This window comes from Pseudorca crassidens, chromosome 5 (genome assembly GCF_039906515.1).
Source record: "Pseudorca crassidens isolate mPseCra1 chromosome 5, mPseCra1.hap1, whole genome shotgun sequence".
Classification (NCBI taxonomy): Eukaryota; Metazoa; Chordata; class Mammalia; order Artiodactyla; family Delphinidae; genus Pseudorca; species Pseudorca crassidens.
Genome location: NC_090300.1, coordinates 66722666 through 66742927, shown reverse-complemented (window position 1 = coordinate 66742927; position 20262 = coordinate 66722666). Strand labels below are relative to the sequence as shown.

The window sequence follows — 20262 nt, the reverse complement described above, 5'->3', positions numbered from 1 at the left end:
AAAGACTCACTGGGCCCGTGCTACCGGGCATACTGCATGGGGACAGAAAACCTCATTGTGTCCAGGGTTCTCCTCTTTTCAAGATGAGACCTTCAAACCATAGGTTTCAGCTATAGACGGCCTGAAACCCAGGGCCTTCACACACAGGAGTCTGCATCACATTCTGGTAGGAGCCGAGACAGGCAAGTGTGTTCTATGAAGTACCCACAGCTGTGTCCCCCTTCTCCCCTCCTAATCAACAGTGAGCCTTACCATGTCCACTTTGAGGGCCAACCCTCCAGGAAAGACTCCCTAGCCCTCCCGATCATGGACAGGGGAAGAGGCAAGAGGGGTGCCAAGTTACCCAGAACAGTGCTACAGTGCCAGCTCTGGAAAGGAGGTTGCCCACCTACCCAGACCCCTTCTCCAGAGGGAGCAGGCCATAAAGCAGAGAGGCAGTGAGCTTAATTGAATTCATGTTTAATAATTACAGGCACCGTGCCCCCCCTTCCCCCTGCCCAGGCAGCAGCAGGGGTGGTGCAGGGGCTGGGGCGTATGCCCCCAGCAGCGAGGACGGCAGTCCCAAGAGTGATTTTTCAGAAAATAAAAAAGGACCAGGGGCAGGCAGTGGTGCCCCCCCCCCCAAGACACACCAAATTTCAAGACTTTATATATATCTCTGTGCCCCAGGGGGAGGAGAGGGACACCTGGCAGCATCCTGGAGGGGAGCCCCAAGCAGCCCCAAGCCATCCTGCCTCTTCAGCCACTTTATTAACTCAGACATCGCACTACAGGCACCCACTGCCACTGCCGCTGCCGCTGCCGCTGCTGCCACCCCCCTTGCAGTCCGGGCGGCTGGCTTGGCCATCCGAGTGTCCATGGGGCTCCAAGTCCCCGGCCCCACCCACCCTCAGTTGTGGTCAGACTCCTCCTCCTCGGCCTCACGAAGCCACTTGAAGAAAGCTGTGACAGATTTAAGGGCCACACCCTTGCCCTGCTGTTCAGCGGGGTCCTTGCTACTCTCCCAACTATAGAAGGCGTCCTCCTTCACCACGTCCTCATCGTACAGCGCATCAAAGAACATCCGAAGCAGGTCTGCAAGCAGGCAGGACAGCAGTTACAGGCATGCTGCCCACAACCACTCCATCCCCCCTCCCAGGGATCCCTCCCCTAAGCTCCACTGCTGAGACAAGGCCCTGACCCACCGTGCTGACATTTGTGTGTCTGGCCATTCCAGAGTAACTATGTCTCTGACAGGATGCTTATCTCATGATCTAAGAGACTGATGTGCAAGAGTGAGTCACTTGGCCAAAACTCAGAAACCTACATGCACACCCTCAGATCCACAACCGCTGCCTACGGACAGCCTCCCACCCCCATCCCACAGCAATGGCAGCAACAGATTATTTATCCCAAGCTTGTTCTCCAAATCCCATGCACACCCATCCCGGGGACCCTATACAATCAATTATCCACTCTGCCCTGTATTTTCAAGCCCAAGTTTCTCCCATCTAAACACAAAAGGGCTCCTTTACAACTGCTATCTCTTTACAGCCAAAAAGATCTGTCTTTTGACAAGAGATTAGTTGAATTCAAAGATTTTTGTCTACACTTGCTGTTTTCTTTTCCTCCTGATTCAGGTATTACTCTGTCCTTTCCAATCCAGATCCTGCCCCCTGCTGTACCAAATACTGTTTCTGCCAGGGTGGCCTCTATGTTTTCACACTCCAGAGGCCCTAATTTTCAGATCTGCTCCTATGGAATCCGGGTGCATCTGGCATTACTGACCACTTCCCTCTCCTAAAATCACTCTGTCCTTTGTTCATAGGGTCCTATCCTCCTTTGGTCCCTACCTGTGGAACCTCTACCTCCTCAAGGCTGTATCCCTTGGGCAATCCTATACCCTCTTGTGACTTGCACATGTGTTGCCCTGTGCCAGCAGTTCAAGAGATGGGCCTCCAGCCCTCACCTCTTCCTCTCCAAATGAAATCAGATACCCAGCTGTCTACCTGACTGACATCTCTGATCACCCCGACCAGGACCATAAACTCAACATGACCAAATTCAACTTGACCCAGTGTTCCCTACCGCCCAGTGAATGGCACCCCCCACTAACACCTCACCTGCTGAAACTATCCTGGGAGTCATATATGTCTTCCAATCTCTCACCACCCGCCCCCCAGGCCAGTGTGTGTCTTGAATCTGCCCACTCCTCTCCCATCTCCATTGCCACCAGTGAGGCTGAGTCACTACCAACACACCCCTGATCTGCTGATCCAGCCACATTCACATTCACCCCACTCCAAAACACTCTTCCCACTAATGGCCAGGATGATCTAAAAACTAAAAAGAATGTTTAAAATCCTTGCTTAAAATCCCATAAAGGCCCTTTCCTATCCTTAGGTTAAAGCCCAAAACTCATCCCATGGCTTACACAGCCCTGCATGACCTGGCCACATCCACCTCTCCACCCAACTTGCCTCACATACAACTGGTTGCTGTGCTCTCCCACCCACACTGGTATTCCTTCAACAGTTTTTACCTTGCATCATGTTTTCTACCTCAGAGCTTCCCTTAACACACAGTTCCTTCTTGTCAAGTCTCCCCCTCCCACTTGTCATTTAGCTCCCATGTGTCAATTCCCACTCATTCTCTGACTAGGTAAATTCTCCCAGAGTACCCTTGCAGGATCCATTTTCCAACATTCATCTTGACTCCATGTCAACATGGGAACTATGCTTGACTTGATCACTGCTAATATCCCAATGTCCTGGCACATACCTGTTTGCTAAATGCATTAACCTCAAGCATGTTAACCTAAGCCTCAGTCTCCCAATATGGAAAAGGGGGGAACACCATCTACCCTAAACAATAGTTGTGAGGATTAACTGAGGCAAAGAAAAGCAGCTCAGCCCTGTACCAGGCAGAGGGAGCACAGGATACTTGGGAAACGTTACCATTTATCACCTCTGCACTCCTGGCATCTAACAGTTGGCTAGGCACAAAACAGGTAGTCAATTAACCTTCAAGGCCGAGTCTTGCACTTGTAGGTAAGGAAACAAACGAATGTTTGTTGCAGGGGAAAGGACTCAACCATCAGGATATTTTGCTCTCCAGTGACCACCCACTTCTCCTGGATTGAGACCCTTTCCACAACTGCCCCTACTATCTGGTAGTTCCTCCAGCCCACCCCATCCCTGTGGCCTGGCTCTTACTGGGGGGCTGTTCTAAGGTCACTACAAGGGCCTGGAGGGCGTAGAGCGCCTGCAGCTCCTTCTGCTCGTCACATAGGTACTTCTGCAGCAGTTTCGCTCGCGCTTTCAGCACCGCAACATCCACTCGGAGAGGAGTCTCAGCTACAGGGAGGAAGACAGGGATAAGTGGAATAATGCACCCTCCTCAGCCTGGTTCAGAACTGGAGACAAAGACCAAAACCTCCCTCCCTCCATATCTGTTGGGCCCACCCTTGCCCCACCAACTCCCTGGCTCCTCTTACAGATAATTGCAGAATAGCAGACCGTTGTCATGAGAGCTCGAACTAATGTGTTGGATGCTACCTGCTGCTCATTCACGTTGGCCTGTGCAGAAGAAAGACAAATGGCCCATAAGTTCTGAATTATGCCTGGAAGGCTCCATTCTTGCTGCCCTCACTTGCACTACCTTCTCCTTTATCTCTCTTCCCCAATATCCAGGAGAAATATACCTCTATCCAGTCAAACACCCGCTGGTTAGTGCTGCCCTCCTTTAGCAGCTTCTCCAGCTGCTTGCTCAGCTCCTCAGAGGACAGCAACCTCTGGCCAGGGGCTTCTGACTCCTCTCCCAAGGTATACTCCACCTTCTGCAAGGAAAAAGGCCCACAGTTGGGAGGTAAGTGTGTCATGTGAGATGAGGGAAGAGGAAAGGACTTGGCTGACCCCAACTGCTAGAGCTAACTTAAGTCCAGCTGCAAACCTGCGCAGTGACAAAGGCACCGACATCCTGGCCTTCAGGTAAAAATTCCTTCCAGCTGAGTCCAGCCTCTCGCCACAGCGTCCCCACCTTCTTGGGACCCTGGAAAACATAAGACCAACTTAGCAACTCTCTTTCTCTCCAAGAAGCTAACAGCTCCACAAATGTCATCCAACAAATGCCTACTGAAAGCCCACTAGGTGCCTGCTAGCAGCTCAGGATGATACAGAGGTACTGAATGGGAACAGTACGCCTACGGTCTAGTAACGGGCACAAACGTCAGTCAAATAACCACCCCAAGTCACAAGAACTCACCCACCACCATGCTATGAAACCTGGGGGATGGCCTGAGACCTCTAGGAAAATGTCAATTAGCTGTCACAGGATTCTCAAAGAATTACTGGACCACAAAATGTAAACAACCAAATCCAAATATCTCATCCTAGCCTTCCACACTCATCTACATTTTTTTCTAAAATAGCTTAGTTTTTCATTATTGCAAGTAACAAATGCTTATGGAAGCGAAAAACATCTAACAAGTATGTTTATTTGGTTCCCAAGTCCAGAAAATTTTAGAAGCAGATGTTAAGTCCCCACCCCCAACCCAACACAAATCAGAAATCTTCATGTAAACGGCAGTTTGAGTTCATTTTCTGTAAAGGGCAAGAGATTCTGAAGCCATCACTGTTTTACAATAACAGATATTCAGGATGATGCCATCAACCCTTGACAAAATTACTGTACTTCATGGATTTTAAAAACGCCCATTTTAACACCACTAAAACAGAGTTGTCTCACAGCTGGCATATTACCACATTTTAAAAATATGACCATGTCTTTTCTTTCTCAGCAGTGCATAGATAAGACGTTGTAGAATCTATGGCACCTTAGAGTCAATGAAATACATAAATAGTCCCATATGCTTTTTCTTTTAAATTATTATTTTAAATTTCTCAGAAACTATCCTGGTACATATTTCTACCTAAAACAAGTAATATGCTACTGAAAGAACAATTCCTCTCGATTCAAAGACTTACTCCTCTAAGTTCCAGACAGCTGAACTCTTTTAAAAAACTGCACTTCCCAACATCTCACCACTACTAAGTACCACACCCAACTTGCCTTTCCCATCATTTCACCCTTCTCCTTGCTAATCAAAATTAATTTTAACAAAGCGGTTTCTGTCGTGAACGTTACCAAATAGACACCCTTTTGCAACTTCACAGTACCTAAGGCGCTCCATTTCAGCTATTTTATTTCACACTTTACTTCACACTGTTGTTTTCATTAAGCTGTCGTTTGTTTCTTTTCCAACTTGTTTCCTAACTGTGTTTTTATTCACTGCTGTGTTCCCAGTACCTAGTATACGGTAAATGTTCTAAAAGATGCGAGTTGAATGAATGAGTGAATCAATCAAGGGCCTAGGGCCTTAGATTCTCATTCTCCTCCAGCCTTGGCCAGAACCTACAACAGGCACTGGTCTGAGGGAGAGTGCCAGCCTCGACATTTCCTCTCCCAGGTACCCACACAGCACTACCATCCCACCAAAGGACCATGAGGCTTCAGGGTCACTGCCAGCACCCAAAACCACATGGTGGGAAGAGAAGTTCTCAACACACTACCTCTGAAAGGCTCTCTCACTCACCATGCTTTTGCATAGGAGCCCCAGGATCTCCAGCAACAGGGAAGCAGCTTTGCCCAGGGGTCTCAGAGGTTTTGTAATCTCCCTACAAGAGAAAAATCCAGTGTTGATAGCCTTCCACACCCTCTCAACACACTATCCCATCCCTCCCTAAAGCCGGGGGTCTAAGTTGCCACACCTCCCCTCCCTCTCCCCTCTTCTTCCTGTTTTTACCTCCCCTGAATTCCACCAAAGGGGACTAACCTGAACAGCTCCCCCATGGGCACCCCACCTTCATGCAGAATGGGCGTTACCAGTTCTGCTAGGTAGAGCCACACATGAGGGATGTCAATTTCCATGTCTTCGGCCAATTCCAGGATTTCATAGAGCCTGCAAAGAGAATTCAAAGTCAGCTAGGAGAGACAAGCTGCACTACCCTCCTGCTGGGGCAACAAAGGCGCGCCTAAAGGATCAACGTGGAGCACTTCAGCAACTTCCTAAACATGGGGCAATTATCTCAAACTAAGGCCGTCGTCTTCTCCTTAGATGGCTCACCCCCAACCCTGCCAAAAGTTATGTTGACCAAGATGGCTAAGGAGCCTACATTCATATCTAAGGTTCCACGGGTCCTACAAAGGAGGGAAATTTGTGGGTATGTAAAAGTGGGAGGCCCACCAAGTCATACCCTTGGTAGTACTGAGCAGTGGAGAGGTGCCCGGCACAGAGCAGCTGGTGCAGCAGTCGCCCCATGTGCTCACGGGCAATGGCGCTGCGCTCCAGTGTGGACTCGATGCCGTGCCGCACAAAGATGAAGAGCAGCGAGGGCGAGGCCAGCTCCTGCACACACTGAACCGCCTCCTGCAGGGGCGCAGCGCACAGAAGAGAGACCAGTCACTGTCTGGCCCAGACCCTACACCCATGCCTGTCGGCACAGGCCCCTTCCCGCCCACCCTGCTGTCACTCAGACCACTCCCACTGCTTACCTTCATGTCATTGAGATGGAGGTATTCCTCAATGATGGCCCTGGATTTCTTCTCCAGCTCCTCTTCAGAGAGCGCAGCCTTCGGAGGACTCACAGGGGGCAGGGCGGCTTCTCGCTTCACTGAGCATAGAAAAACAGATCAGAGATTCTTCAATTCCAGTCTTCCTAGCAAGCAGGGTCTGGAGCCCTGAAGACACTGTCTGGGTACTAGCTAGTCCCAAACCAGCCCACACCCTTCCCTTCCCCACCCCCCAGCCCCTTACCAGCATCCCGCCCGCGGTCCCGATCCTCCGTGAGGCTAGCTGCCTTGCGCAGTCCCTCAGGTTGAGAGGGCCGCTCTCTACTCCGCTCCTCCACTTCCTTGCTGAAGCTCCGCTTGGTGGCAGGTGTCCGTGCGCGATCAAGCCGGTCACCACGGTCACCTCCCCGTTCACTCCGCTCTAGGCGGTCTCCCCGGTCCCCAGCTTTCTCACCTCGTTCCCGGCTCAAGCTACTCCTGGAAGAAAGACAGGCACATCGTCTCTCACCTGTACTGCCCACATGCACTCCTGTTTAACTATCCAACATGCTGAGCAACTGTCAGGCCTTGTTCTTGTCATCAGGTATATGCCCCAATCTCAGCCGGGAGCTCTGAGCATTACAGGTGTTAAGGATTCCTATGGCAGCAGTCAAAACCCAATCAGTACTCCCAGTGTGAAAACAAAGACACCGAGAAAACCCCACCTCTGTACCACACGTCTGTTATCTGTGCTTTCTGTAGGTACTGCTTGTTGAAGGGCTGAGAAGCGATTCAAAGTACTAGTAGCTGGACGAGCAGCTTCTGATGCTGGGGAGGGAGAAAACCCAGATTAAAACATATTTCTGTACATCCTATCTCCTACTCGCCAATTTAGGACGCTTGGTCCTAGTCCTGACACTAGAGTAGTTCAGTCCCTAGTGCCAAGTACACACTGCCTGTATTACCTAACTAACCACTCTGTAATGAAAGCCCCCGGTACAGAGAAGACGCTGCCCTCAGGAGAGCTGATTCCTAACCACCCAGCTCTTTACAGTGGCCTCCATACCTGCATCGGAGGGCTTGGCTCCTGAGCCTCCACTGCTACCCTTGCCCCAGCTCAATCGCCCTCCAGGTGCAAACAGCTGGTTGTTAGAATCAATGGAGCCAGGCTGAGGAAGGAAAGGGAGTGAGAGTCACGGGTCTGATCCAGCCAAAGCCCCCGCCAGCTCTCACCACACACAGCCGTAAGGGGCCCCTGGTTACAGGAAAACTTTCCCTGTAAAGGGCCAGACAGTAAATATTCACTACAGACCAGGCAGTTTGAACTACTCAACTCTGCCGCTATAGCACAAGAGCAGTCACGGACAATACTTAAAAGTGATGAGTGTGGTTATGTTCCAATAAAACTATGCACACTGAGGGCTTCCCTGGTGGCGCAGTGGTTGAGAGTCTGCCTGCCGATGCAGGGGACACGGGTTCGTGCCTTGGTCTGGGAAGATCCCACATGCCACGGAGCGGCTGGGCCCGTGAGTCATGGCCCCTGAGCCTGCGCATCCGGAGCCTGTGCTCCGCAACGGGAGAGGCCACAACAGTGAGAGGCCCGCGTACCACCAAAAAAAAAAAAAAAAAAAAACTATGCACACTGAAATTTAAACTTTATGTAATTCCTTAACACAAAGTATCGTTCACTTTTTGATTCTTTTCAACCACTAGACAATGTAGAAAACTCTCATTCTTAGCTTGTGGGCTGCAGAGAAGGAGGGAATGGCTGGCTTTGGTGTGCGTGTCAGGGTGCTGACCAGTGGTCCAGACCAATGTGAATGCATCCCCTAGAGCTGGAAGTCCCTCTCTAGCAATCTAACCAGCTAGTCTAAGGGGGAAAACTGAGCTGTCACCTTCCCAACCTCAGACAAGTGAGGGGATTAAGATCCAAACCTGTGCTTAAGGCCCATCTGACCCCTCTTTATCCTCCCATCACTGACATCAGCCCTTCCAACACACACACCCCTACCTTCGTGATCTTAGTGAGTCGTGAGGTGTCAATAGGGCGGCTGCCCTTGCTGATGGGCACTGTGTTCCAGCCACCATCATCCACAAGTGGAAGGCCACGGCCTGGGACAAAAAGGAAAGCATACTGGAATGATGGGTAAGTCCCAAGAACCCCGCTCCCGAGGGCTGCCCCCAGCCTCCCTTCCTCAGATCCTCAGTTCCATCATGGGGTCTCAGTGGCCCAGACACGTGGCACTAACAAGAAGTCATCAGTGGAAAGCACAACCCCTCACACTGTCCCTCCTTAGTCCCAGCCTCAAACTTACTGATGGGTGGGCCTGGAGGACCACCCCGACGCTTGTCGCCGCCCTTGGCCATTAACTGCTGCACTTTTATGTGCTCCCGATGCTCCTCCATCTCAGCTTCCTTGTGGATTTGGTCAATCGTCTTGGGACCCTGGTCCCCTCGACGCGGCACCCAATTGCTCTGTGGCGACAGGCCAGTCACAAGGTAATTACATCAGACAGGGCCAGATAAAAGTGTCAGGAACTGGGACTGTGGGGTCAGAGGCAGCAAACAGTGGGAAAGGGGACACACACCCGTCGCAGATCCAGCACGTCTTGCAGCATAAAGCGGATTCGGGATGAAGTCTTCTTTTCCTTAATGATTTTTTCCATCTGGTTGAAATACTGATCCATCCGGGGCTAACAAGAAGCAAAAGGATCAAGTTCAGGAACTTCTAAAACTTCACCTCCAACTACAGGCCATGCCCCTCCTCAGGCCTTCAGCTCCGCCACTGTAGCTCAGTGGCACACAGTGCCACTCAGACACAACAGCTGGAAAGGGTGTCTGCCAGTGGACCGCAGACCCCACGCGCTTCAGCCTGTCCTCTCCCATACCCCAGGAGCCCCTACCTTGGCCTTTTCAAAGTCCAGGTCTTTGCCAATGGTGGTGAGCAGACGGCAAAGGCATTCGAGGGACTCTTCATCATGGTTCTTAAGTAGTTTAACCACACAGTCGTGCATGATCGCCTCTGTTAACATCTTCAGCTTGAACAACTCCCCGATAAACTTGATATTCCCTAATGAGCGCCGCCGGGCTATGTCTCGAGCCTCTTCCAGCTCTTCCTTCAGGCGTCCCCGTTCCTCTGCCTGCCGGTCATGGGACAGGGACCACATCAAAAAGACAGCCAGCCACTCAGCTAAAACTGTTCTCTCTTCCACTATCTAGATTCCTAAACCTAGCAGCAAGCACTCACGTCCTAAGGCAGAGAAACCCCCAAAACACCAATATCCCCACCCCCACTTCTGCAGCTGAGTAGCATCTGGGTGAGCAGTGGAAATGGGAATGGAGTTTCTCTCACCGTGGCAGCTTCATCCATCTCTTTTTGCTTCTTCTCAAAAACCTCATCATCATCTTTGTCTTTTTCAAACTCTTTCTGACATCGATTTAACAACAGTTTTCTGAAGTTCACAGTCACTGTTGGCTTTTCTGTAGTGGGCACTTTCAGCTGTATGTCAAAGAGAACGCCACATTCAGACTAGTCCAGGGCAGGGAAAACCCTCCAAAAGTCTTCAACTACCTGACCCAGGAAGACCTCTGGCCCTGGCTCTGCCACCAACAGCACAGGATAGAGAACCAAGAAGCTGGACTCAGAGTCTTAGGAAGAGAAGTGGGAAGCTAAACCACAAGGTTTATAAAACAGTGGAAACTAACCGCCATGAGGCAGCGGCACATGTTGGCATAGGCCACGGAGAAGTTGGGTTCTGAAATGGCCTTCTCGAAGATGAGGTCAATGACCCCTTTGAGGCGTTCCTCGGTGTCAATGGCTAGCTGCGTCACCTGCTTCATAAGCTGCTGGAACATCTGGGGTGTCAGCTTATTCAGGATGGAGCGCACCCTGCGGAACAGGTCCTGGAGAGGAGAGGAGACAGAGAAAGCATAGAGTCCAATGAGGTTTTCAGAAGAACAGGGGCTGCTGGGAGGGATGGACAAAGTAGTTACCAGTGATGAGAATGGACAGAGGCAAAGAGGGCAAGGCTGGCTCAGAGGGCAGACCTTGCAAAGAAGGAATGGAGACCAAACCACGACTTCCAGGTACCTGGGTTTTGCTGCCATCGGTGTCCTCCTCCCCTCGGTCCTTATCAGTCACTGTCCGCTTGCTACTGGGTTTCCAGGCCTTCTCTGCTTTGTTCAGCTTTATATCTTCAGTCATTGACACCGTGGCAATGATCTTGCGTGGTTCCTTTCGGGGGCCCTGCTGAGATCGCCGGGGTCCCAGACCAGCCTGCTAAGCAAGGAGTGGGGACAAGAGAAGCCACAGAACTAGTCAGCACGACCTACTACCACTACCACACATCTCCAGGGCAGACTTCTCCCCACCCCCTCAAATGAGATACAGGAAGCCAACACCCCCAACTCCCCTTGCCAGTCCCACTCACCGGCCCTCGGGGCAGCTCCCCACCTGGCCCACCCCTCGGGGGCCCACGGCTGCTAAGGGCTGGTCGGCCAAGGTTGGCAAAGGACGGAGTGAAGTCTGGGCCACAATTTATGCCTGGAAGTCTGGCGGGATCCAGTGGCCGCAATGGTGTTTTATTGGCCTGCGAAAAGGACAGGGAAGGTATGAGAAACAGGCTACGGCTAGCTACTGACCACTCTTTCAAGACCTCTGGCTCCTCCCCAGCCAGCCAACCTGCCCAAACTTACCCTCTCCCTTAAGCCCACCAACCTTATCCAACACCACATCACTGATATGGGGCAATCCCTCTGGCTTCTGCATACTGGCAAAGATGAACTGAAAGCCAAGCAGGAACTCACGGTCATAACGCTTTTTCTCCTCAAGGTTTAGAGGCTTCCACTGATCTGCGAGGAAAACAGGATGAACCAATCACACTGCTTTCTCCTGGGGCCCTGGTAAGCATACTCAACCCTTCTCAACCCTTCCTTCTGCACACCTGACTTATATTCATACTTCTGTTCCCCCGGCTGGATGTTCTCAGCATTTTGAATCTTGTCTTCCTTTGAGTCCCAGGTCTCGTCTGCTTCCTCAGGTCGCGGGGGCACACTGCTGCCCTCAGGCTCTGGGCTGGGATTGTTGCCTACAGGAGGCTGATTTTCTACCTCTGGTACTCCTGGGTTCACCTGTAACCATTGGACATTCCGTTTTGGTTGCAATGTGACCGCTGTTCCATACCCAAACTTTGCCCTTCTCCCTCCGCTTTCTGATCCCTTACCTCCTTGAAGGCATCTAGAAGGTCTCCTACAGCCTCCTTCTTATTGAGCTCCTTAATTTTCCGTCTCCTCTTTGGCACAGATACTGCCACTATTTGGGGGGGAGGAGTGAGAATAACTTAAGGAGTACCCCCAACCCCTCAGAAAAATAAAAAGCAGCCACTGTACAATATTCCCTTTTCTCATCACACCCTCTCTTGACTTAGAATTCCTTAATCCAACCCTTAGGTTAGATGGAATCTAACCCTTCCATTACAGGGCTTCTATGACCCAGACACAATGGCACAAGAAGTCATCAATGAAGAAAAAGAACCACACCCAGCGTGCCCCACCTCTACCATCCAGCCACACCTTACCTTGGGTGGCTGATGCCACCTCCAAATTCTGGGACAGGTGGGCTGGGACAGGGGTGCTCTCTAGGGGGAGCGGTTCCTCTCCTCCCTTCTCACCCTCAGCTTCTCCTTCCTCTTCCTCTTCTTCCTCTTCCTCCATGTCCTCCTCCTGAGCAGGGGAAGCAGCTGGAGGAGCCACAGCTGGAGTGGCAGAAAGGATGGTGGGGGGAGCCACCGATGCTGTAGCCTCCTTGGCCTGCTCCTCTGGTTCACTGACGGGGCTTAAGTCCACAGCTGGTGGCGAGGGGGCTCCGTTGAGCAGCTCCTCAGGTTGGGCAGTTGGAGCAATGGGCATGGGGGATTCAAAGGGACAAGCCGGGGGAGGGAGAGGGGCAAGCTCCGGGCTCGACTCCAACTCTGGTTCCAAATTCTCAGATAGGACTGTGCCATTAGGCTCAGGAAGAATTTCCACCTTGTGAGATGCCAGGGGGGTGGGAACCTGGAGAGGACTGGAAGAGAACTCAGATTCTGGAACTGGTTTGCTAAGTGTCACTTCTACTTCCAGTATGGGTTCAGCGAGGGGAGTGGGTTCTGGAGAGAGGCAATATGGCTCCCCAGTTTCAGGGGGCATGGGGGTTGATTCTTCTACAGATGTTTGTATCATCCCCGTTGTCATAGTGTCCCCAGGAATAGGAAGGACTGTGAGATTAGGCTCAGACCCCGGTTCCAAGACTGGGGGTGGTGATGGGGTCGGAGAAGGTGATGAAGGCTGGGATTCTGAAGGGCTGTGCTCTGGGCCAGGCAGCCCTGGCCGCTCCCCAATGATTGCTCCCTGCGACCGGTCATCTGCACCATAGTAAGAACGAGTAATTAGAGGCAAGTCCTTCACTGCTACTGCTCTTCCTCCTCCCAGCCAAGCATTCCCAACCTAACAGCCCCCTACACACACACCAGTCTTCTCCCACCTAGGTCTTTTCCATTCTCACTCAAAATCCAATCTACCCTAAAATCTGACTACCTGACACCTAGTTCTTCTCTGAAAGGAAAACAGGATGAACCAATCACACTGCTTTCTCTGGCACCCAATTCAAGTCACTCCACTTCCTTGGTTTTTTAAATGTTCACACTCCTTTTCCCCATAAAGGCTCTGCCCCACCTGCTCACTTACCTGGCCGGACAACAACAGCAACCTGGGGTGTCTCCCCATTAGCCTGAGGCTCCAGACCACCTCCCGTCTGCAGGACACAAAGGGTTACCAAGTTTGCCCTGAAGAGTCCCACAACCCTTCTTTACTAGAGCCATTTCTACTTTAGCCGCCTAGAAATCCAGGAAAGCAGGGAAATAAATCCCTTAGTTGAAGAAAAAGATCCAGGGACCTAGGAGTCCAGGGCAGAACAGCCACCCCAGCCAAGGCATCACTCAAAGAACAGTACCTGGGGAGGGGTGGGTGTGGAGGCAGTGCGGGCCCCAGACATGATCTCCTCCGTGATATCCTTCCCTCCTTGGTTTGGGTCTCGAATTCGGATCTGGGGGAAAAAAAAGCTACAGGATGAGTGGGAAGCAGGAGGAACCCACCTCTCCACCCTGCCCCACTCCTAGGACTCCCCACCCCTCACTGAGAAGCAGGCAGGTGGGTGCCAGAAACTCCATGAGTTCTACTGTCAACCCATCCAGCTGCTCTTATAGTCTCCTCTTGGCCGCTACCCCTAAGACACCCTTGACCTCACAGCAGCCACGTACATCACAATGCCCCTCCCTCCCTCATCCCTGCCCAGCCAGAAGTCCCCAAGAAGTGGTTGCATGCCCTGGGGCCCAGGACCCCCATCTAGCACCCATCCGGCTCACTTGTGGCTAGTCTGCTTGATCTCTGGGGGCAGAGACCAGATCCAGTGGGTGGAGCGAGGGTGACTCAGCGGCTTCCCCAGCCCTGGCACCCTATTCTGGGCACCACGCCCAGGGCTTGAGGACCGAGCAGAGGCGGAGGCCTCAAGAGCTTCCAGGACTGGGGGGTGGGGCCACAGAAAGCAAACCATTTCCAAGGCAAGCCACCAGAAACCCAAAACCAAACTTAGATGTTACGGACCCAGGACCCAGGTCTCTAAGGAATTTCCCCACCAGACACTCCAATCTTCCAGTAAGCTTCTTCTACACGGAAATCTTAGCACCTTACAAAGAACCTAAGCACTTCACAGGTCCCCATTCTCTGCCTACTCTCAGCTGAAGATCTCCCTCAATTTCCTGCTCCCTGACCCACAATGTGCCTGACCTTGATTCTCCCTTTCCCAGATATCCTAGAGCCCCCCGCTGCTACTCACCGTCTTCCGCTCCCTCTTGGGAGCAATCTGGGGTGGCTGGTTCATCAAAACCGGCGGGGGAGCCACACCAGTGGGAAATTGCTGCACACCCTGGGCTGGGTAGTAGGCGCCAGCTTGGGGGGCGGGAGGGACACGGAAAGGAAGAACAGTGGCAGGGTCAGAGCCCAACCACATACAAATGCCTGCTTGAACACCTCCCACCCCCTAGAGAACCTCTCATCACCCACAGCTGGCCCCTCGCCCTGCCCCACCCTCCTCCCCAAGGGAATGAGGTGTCTATCAAAGCTGGGGAACCAGTCTGAACTGCGTTTACAAGAATTCCTAACACTGACACACACACCCCTTGTAGGCAGGCACTTCTTCCCCACCACACACCAGCTACCAGGACTATGTCTGCTCCTCTTCTACCCCGTAAGGTAACACGTATGCACCCCACCCCCAGCAAAACACACACATATACTCTGAGAGAGCAGCAACTACTTAACCTGAAACAGAATCAGGTCTTTGGCTGGGAATGATAAAAACAGATTTGCCAACCCTGTTCCATTCAACCTGAGTCCAATTCCAGTCTCCAGCCCTTTGCTAAGGGGCAAGGAAACAAAAAGTAACATTATGAACCAGGCCCAGGATGAGAAAAATTCCTTAAAGCAATGGTCTCCAAAATGGGATACATTCTTTAATATCATCCATAACCTCCACTTGTTTGTTTCTGACAAGCAACATTAAGTGCTATTTGTCTAAATTATGCATACGTATAACAAACAAAAACATACATTAAAAGTACATACTCAAAATTTTTCCTGATGGTCAAAAAATTTTGGAAACCACTGCCATAAAGAACAGACTAATCCTTTCCTAGAATATAAATGAAAAACAGCTACAGAAACCTCTCAGATCCATGTTACATGGGCTCCCCCCAACCATGGAACGAGTGTCACAGGGAATATTTACTAATAGGCCTTCAAACTAGTGCTTGAACTGTATTCCTTGACATGGGGAGGACTCCAACTCTCAGCAACAGTATAAAATCCTCTCCGCACCACCCCCCAACACCAGTTACATATTAAGCAACAATCCCTGCTACCCCTGTCATTTTTAGACCAAGAAACAAGCCTGGGAAGGGTCTTAGCAATTAATAGGTGAGTTTAGATGCTCCCTGGGATTCACTCACACCTGACTCCCTCCCCTGCTTACCGTAGGTCCCAAACTCTGTAGGGCTTGCACCCGGATAGAAGCTTGGGGCTCCCGGCTGCACAGGATACTGCTGTGTCGGGACAACATATGTGGAACGCCCCTGGTGGAGGGGAAGGGGGAGAAGGAGGGGAGAGGAGTTGACGGAGCTACGAATACCGTATCAGACTACAAAGAGAATATAAGGCAAGACAGGACAAGCCAACTCTAGGCAATGACCAGAAGAAAGTCCCACCTCTGGAGAAGAGATGGGACTGGGGGGTCAGGGTAAGGAAAGTGGGAGTTGGGGTACAAGGTTGTGTGGCCTCCAGCCCCCAAGCCTCCAGCCTCACCTGTCCAGGGATGTAGTAGGCCCCCTGGGAGGCTGGGTAGGAGATCTGGGAAGGGATCATCATTACTTGGGATCCAGCAGGGTAGACATGGGCAGCTGGGCCAGGGCGGGCGGGGGCTGCACTCTGCACTCGGGAGGCTGCACTGCTCGGGGGCTGGGCCCGGCTAGGGTAGAAGTGCTGTCAGGAGGGAGGAAGGCAGTTGGCACTGGGAAGGGAAGGAAGTGGACAGCAAAATGGCCATTCTGCTATGCCTCTAGTCTGGACAGAAGTGCCAGGGGCTTTGGAGCATGGGGACCAACACTTCCAAGATTCACCTGACCAACTGATGTTTAAGTGGCCTCTTGTACTCACAATGTGCCCTCCAAACTCAGATACACACTTTGCACTCTGCATATTTACTCCCTCCTTGCCATGCATACTCATGTCACCTCCTCCAGTCTATCCTTCAGCAGAGGCTTCCTAACACCCAGATGCATCATGCCTAAGTAAAGCCTTTTTCAGCAACATACTCCCCAGCATGCACTGCTCCACCCTAAGGTACTGAGGAGCTAACCGCTAACATGCAAGTCTCCCAGTTCCCAGATACGCGCTATGCAAGATTTAGCCCCTAACATGCATTGGTCAGCCTCAGAATGAGGACCTGGACAGCAAACAAGTCCCCACCCTGAGGAACCCCAGTCCCTGTCTCTAGCCCCTGACTAGGGTGGAGGGTAATGGTGAGACCAGGAGAGAGTCCAGGATTAGCAAAGGGGTATTACCTGCAGAGACCTGAATCCTCCCTGAGAGCACATGGGGACAGGAAAGAAGAGAATTATCCCCAAGGTGAGGGGAAAAGATGAAGGAAAATATGAAGGACGCAGGACAAGAATCCTCTCCCACTTAATGAGGAAGAATTTAGGGAATAGAGAAAGGCAAGAACCAGCTGGAGTGTTTATTTTCCCACAGTCCAAAGAGAAAGAAGGGATGGGGAATGGAGCAATGGCAACCTCCCAGTAAAAGGAGGAAATAGGAAAGCAGGGCCCAAAGAGTTGGCAGCAGGGCCCAACACTGGTGCCCCAATTCTTAAGGCACCAGGACCCCTAGTAATACCATCCCCACCGACTACATACTAACCGAGGGGCCAGCCACCGTAAGTAATCAACAGTGCAAAGTGCAGAGCCCCATGAAAGAACACATAGCAACTGTCAGGAAACTGGGGCAGGTACAGGGCCTCCGTAGTTTCCATCCTAGGCCCAAACTGGCCTAAGCTTTACGTGGCTCCCACCCATGCCCCCTACTCCCCTCCCCACAGCCCCTCACCTGGCGGGGCTGAGAAGGCGTGTTCATTTGTGTCGCTTGAGGCGTACTGAACACCACCGGTGCTGTCTGCCCCGGGGGAAACGCTGGCTGAAGGGGGGAGACCAGATTTCAGCAAGAGGGGAAACCCAGGTGGGGCAGAAACTCAAGCTGGTGAAGGGGGCAGATCTGTGGCAAGAGCCTCAACAGTCCACATATACCCTCCCCATGACAGCCCCTGGGAACAGCCCAGGGGCCGTGTCTCAATTTGGCAGCAGGAAGCTGCACTTTGCCCTCACACAGAAAGGGGTGGGAAAATCCAGAGGCTGGAACCTGTTCCTGACCCGGCTGCCTGGTCTCCCCAACCTGCACCCCAGTCACTGCTAATTCCTCCCTAATTACCTGTGGGAGTCCAGGGGATGGGGCAGGTGGGGGGCCTGTGGGCTGTGGAGCTTTGTTCATTTCATTTGGTGCCACATCAGGGTCCCCCCAGCACCTGTTGGGAAAGAGAGGAGCTCAGAAAGGGGAAGGGACCCAAGCTGAAGGCAAATGGAGTGGGGGAAGGGCTGAAGCAAGGGCTGGGGCCCGCAGCGAGCCCCGGAGGCGCCAAGCGGGTGAAGGAGCATTAAAGACCCAGCTTACGTCCCCACCAACACCCTGTCAAACCCACACCGCCTCCAACCACCCCCCTGGCCTGCTGAAACAGCCCCTCACTCACCCCCTCGGTTAAGAATAAATCCACGGTGCGGCCTACAGGTTCTGGGCATCCGAGGGCCTGGGGTTGGGAGGTGAGGGGTATCAACCTGGCTCCGCGGGGCCCAAGACCAACCAGACCGGAAATTCCAGGTCTCGCTGGCACCAGGCTCCCGGATCACAAACGGAGCTAGCAGCTTCGGCCGTGGTGTCCCCACCCCCCACCCGGGGACACCGGGTTCGGGGCCTGGCCCGGGGGCACACGAGGCACGCCTGCCGCGGGTGACCGCGGGGGCACCCGCGCGGGGCCAGAGACGAGGCCTGCCGCTGCCCAGGAGTGGAGGCCAGGAAGGGCGGCAGTCGGGCCGTAAAAGGCCAGGCGGGCGGCGGCCGAAGAGGAGCCGGTTTGAAGCAAGTGAGGGTCGGCCCGGAGGGCGGGCGGGGCCGGGGGCTCCTCCCTGCCCGCCGCCGCCGCCTCCTTCCCCTGCGCCCTCCCTGCGCAGCGCCGGCCAGTGCCAAAGAACAACGTGTCACTTCCCGGCGGCCGGGCCGCAAAGGGGGGAGGGGGCGGCGGGCCGGGAGCCGCGGTGCCTGCGCCCGCGGGGCCTCCTCGGGTCGGACCGAGGTGGCACTTAGCGGCCGGGGAACCCGGCGCCCTCCCAGCCCACGGGGACCGCATATTCCGGCCCCGCGATCCCCCACCCCCACCCAGCAGCCAGGCCGGGCCAGGCCGGGCACACGTGGGCCGGGGATCAGGCCCTGGCGGGCCGGGGCCCGGGCTTGGGCCACGGGGCCAGGGCGCCGGGGCGGCGGCGCAGGGTAGCCGGTCCGGGCCCGGATGGCGGCGGATGCGGGGGGAGGGGGTGGGGGGGCCGGGTCGGGCCCGGACATGGCGGCTTTACCTTCAGTCTCCTTCAGTCCGCGCGGCCGAGCCCCACGCAGCCGCACAGACGTAGTCCACAACCATTTCCGGCTCCCCGCACGGATCCCGCTCGGCGGCCACCGCTTCTCCGCAGGCGCAGCCGGCGCCCCCACGTGACCGGCGCAGAGGGCGGGGCTTCGCCCGGCGCCGTGGAGCACATGGGATTTGCCCCGCCTCGTCATGTGACAGGCACTGCCCGCCCCGTGTCCCCTCCCGAACTTTGGAACTCCCCAGACCGAATCCCCTCTGCCTCTCTGTTCCGCGGTTCTTTAGTTCATTCATACTTTGAGCAAGTATTTATTGACTGCATACTGTGTGCTAGGCGAAGTGCTGGCTGAGGGCTGAGAACACTGAAATTAAAGACTCAGTCCTGCGGAAGTAAATCTTGGACAAATACGGAAAGAAATACGAATTAGGCAGCTTTGAAATAATGTAAATTTGATCATTGAAAGACCTATTAAACTGAATGTTACACTAAAAGGATTGAAACATTCTAAGTAGGGAATTAGTAGATTTGTCTTTTATAGAGATCGGCCACTCCCAGGGAGGGACTAAAACCAATCACGGAAAGTTCAAATAGTGATGGAAGAAGTAATCCAAGACCTCTCCCTGCCCAATAGCCAAGATTTTGAACCGCCTGAAGGGACACACTAGAGCCACATCTAGTTACTCAGAGTCAGCCTGGATTTTAATCCAAACTCTGCCACTTACTCCCCTGGCGATGCACCTACTATCTACCTACTTAATACCTGTTGTAAAATGGGGATATTTGAAACGAGGCAGTCTGGCTCAGTTCTGGGCTTTTACCCATCGTGCTTTCACGCTATTGGATTGTGAGGATTAAAGGAATTAATTTTTGTGAAAGTGCTTAAAACTGTGCCTAGGTATCTAGCTCTGTTTTCTCTCTCCTCCTCCCCACCCCCCTCTCTGTATACAAACACATATAATCTCAAAAGAAAACATTTTCTTTGCACCAATGATGAACTGGTCACTCAATATATGACCTTTGTGATCTCACTTAATCCTCACAATTTCCTACAAAATGGGTTGTATTATTATTCCCATTGTATCTGAGTAACTGAAACTCCAAAGAAAGGAGAGCAAAATAGACACACAGAGGAGGAACCATAAGGAGAATGAAAATGCAGATCTAGAGTGTTCTCTGTTACACTCTTCACTTGACTTCTGTGACTTTATCATGTATGGCTGGCTCTGTTTTCTACTCTTCTCATTTCTCTTTCTCCCTAAGCAAACTAATAAATAAAAATCAGTTACTGCCTGCATGCCAATTCGTTCCTAGCTCAGAAATCACTCTCGAATTCCAGTCAGAACAAGGTACTACCTAAAAGACATCTTCACCTAGTCACCTCACAGGCATCTTAAATTGTGTATGCCCAGGTAGAAATGCATCATCTCTCCCCACTGGATAGAGTCCTCCTGTTGCTCCCAAACAT

At 52.7% G+C, this 20262-nt stretch overlaps 1 protein-coding gene and 2 non-coding genes across 9 annotated transcripts; all 3 read right to left on the bottom strand.

Annotated features, from left to right (window-relative positions):
- Positions 1-443: 443 nt before the first annotated feature.
- Positions 444-18944, bottom strand: EIF4G1 (eukaryotic translation initiation factor 4 gamma 1). 7 transcript variants are annotated; one of them, XM_067738268.1, is made up of 34 exons: positions 18789-18944; positions 17912-17968; positions 17596-17689; positions 17218-17304; positions 16677-16697; positions 15919-16095; positions 15590-15689; positions 14396-14508; positions 13514-13606; positions 13249-13315; positions 12105-12926; positions 11751-11839; positions 11472-11658; positions 11246-11379; positions 10959-11117; positions 10619-10807; positions 10234-10431; positions 9881-10027; positions 9432-9668; positions 9117-9221; positions 8844-9003; positions 8540-8640; positions 7595-7697; positions 7254-7356; positions 6794-7026; positions 6532-6650; positions 6234-6406; positions 5813-5938; positions 5573-5654; positions 3931-4029; positions 3683-3817; positions 3476-3557; positions 3195-3335; positions 444-1074 (listed from the first exon to the last, which is right to left on the bottom strand). In XM_067738268.1, the coding sequence occupies exons 3-34, from the start codon at positions 17653-17655 to the stop codon at positions 890-892; spliced, it is 4827 nt and encodes a 1608-aa protein (XP_067594369.1). In that variant the 5' UTR covers positions 17656-17689; positions 17912-17968; positions 18789-18944; the 3' UTR covers positions 444-889. The 7 variants fall into 7 exon arrangements, with proteins under 7 accessions (XP_067594369.1, XP_067594370.1, XP_067594371.1 ...); XM_067738269.1 differs by having other exon boundaries at positions 10619-10804; XM_067738270.1 differs by lacking the exon at positions 16677-16697.
- Positions 8720-8795, bottom strand: LOC137225628 (small nucleolar RNA SNORD66). Its single transcript, XR_010943940.1, has one exon. It is a non-coding gene; the product is annotated as a small nucleolar RNA SNORD66 (small nucleolar RNA).
- LOC137225629 (small nucleolar RNA SNORD66) lies at positions 11995-12052 on the bottom strand. Its single transcript, XR_010943941.1, has one exon. It is a non-coding gene; the product is annotated as a small nucleolar RNA SNORD66 (small nucleolar RNA).
- Positions 18945-20262: the final 1318 nt, after the last annotated feature.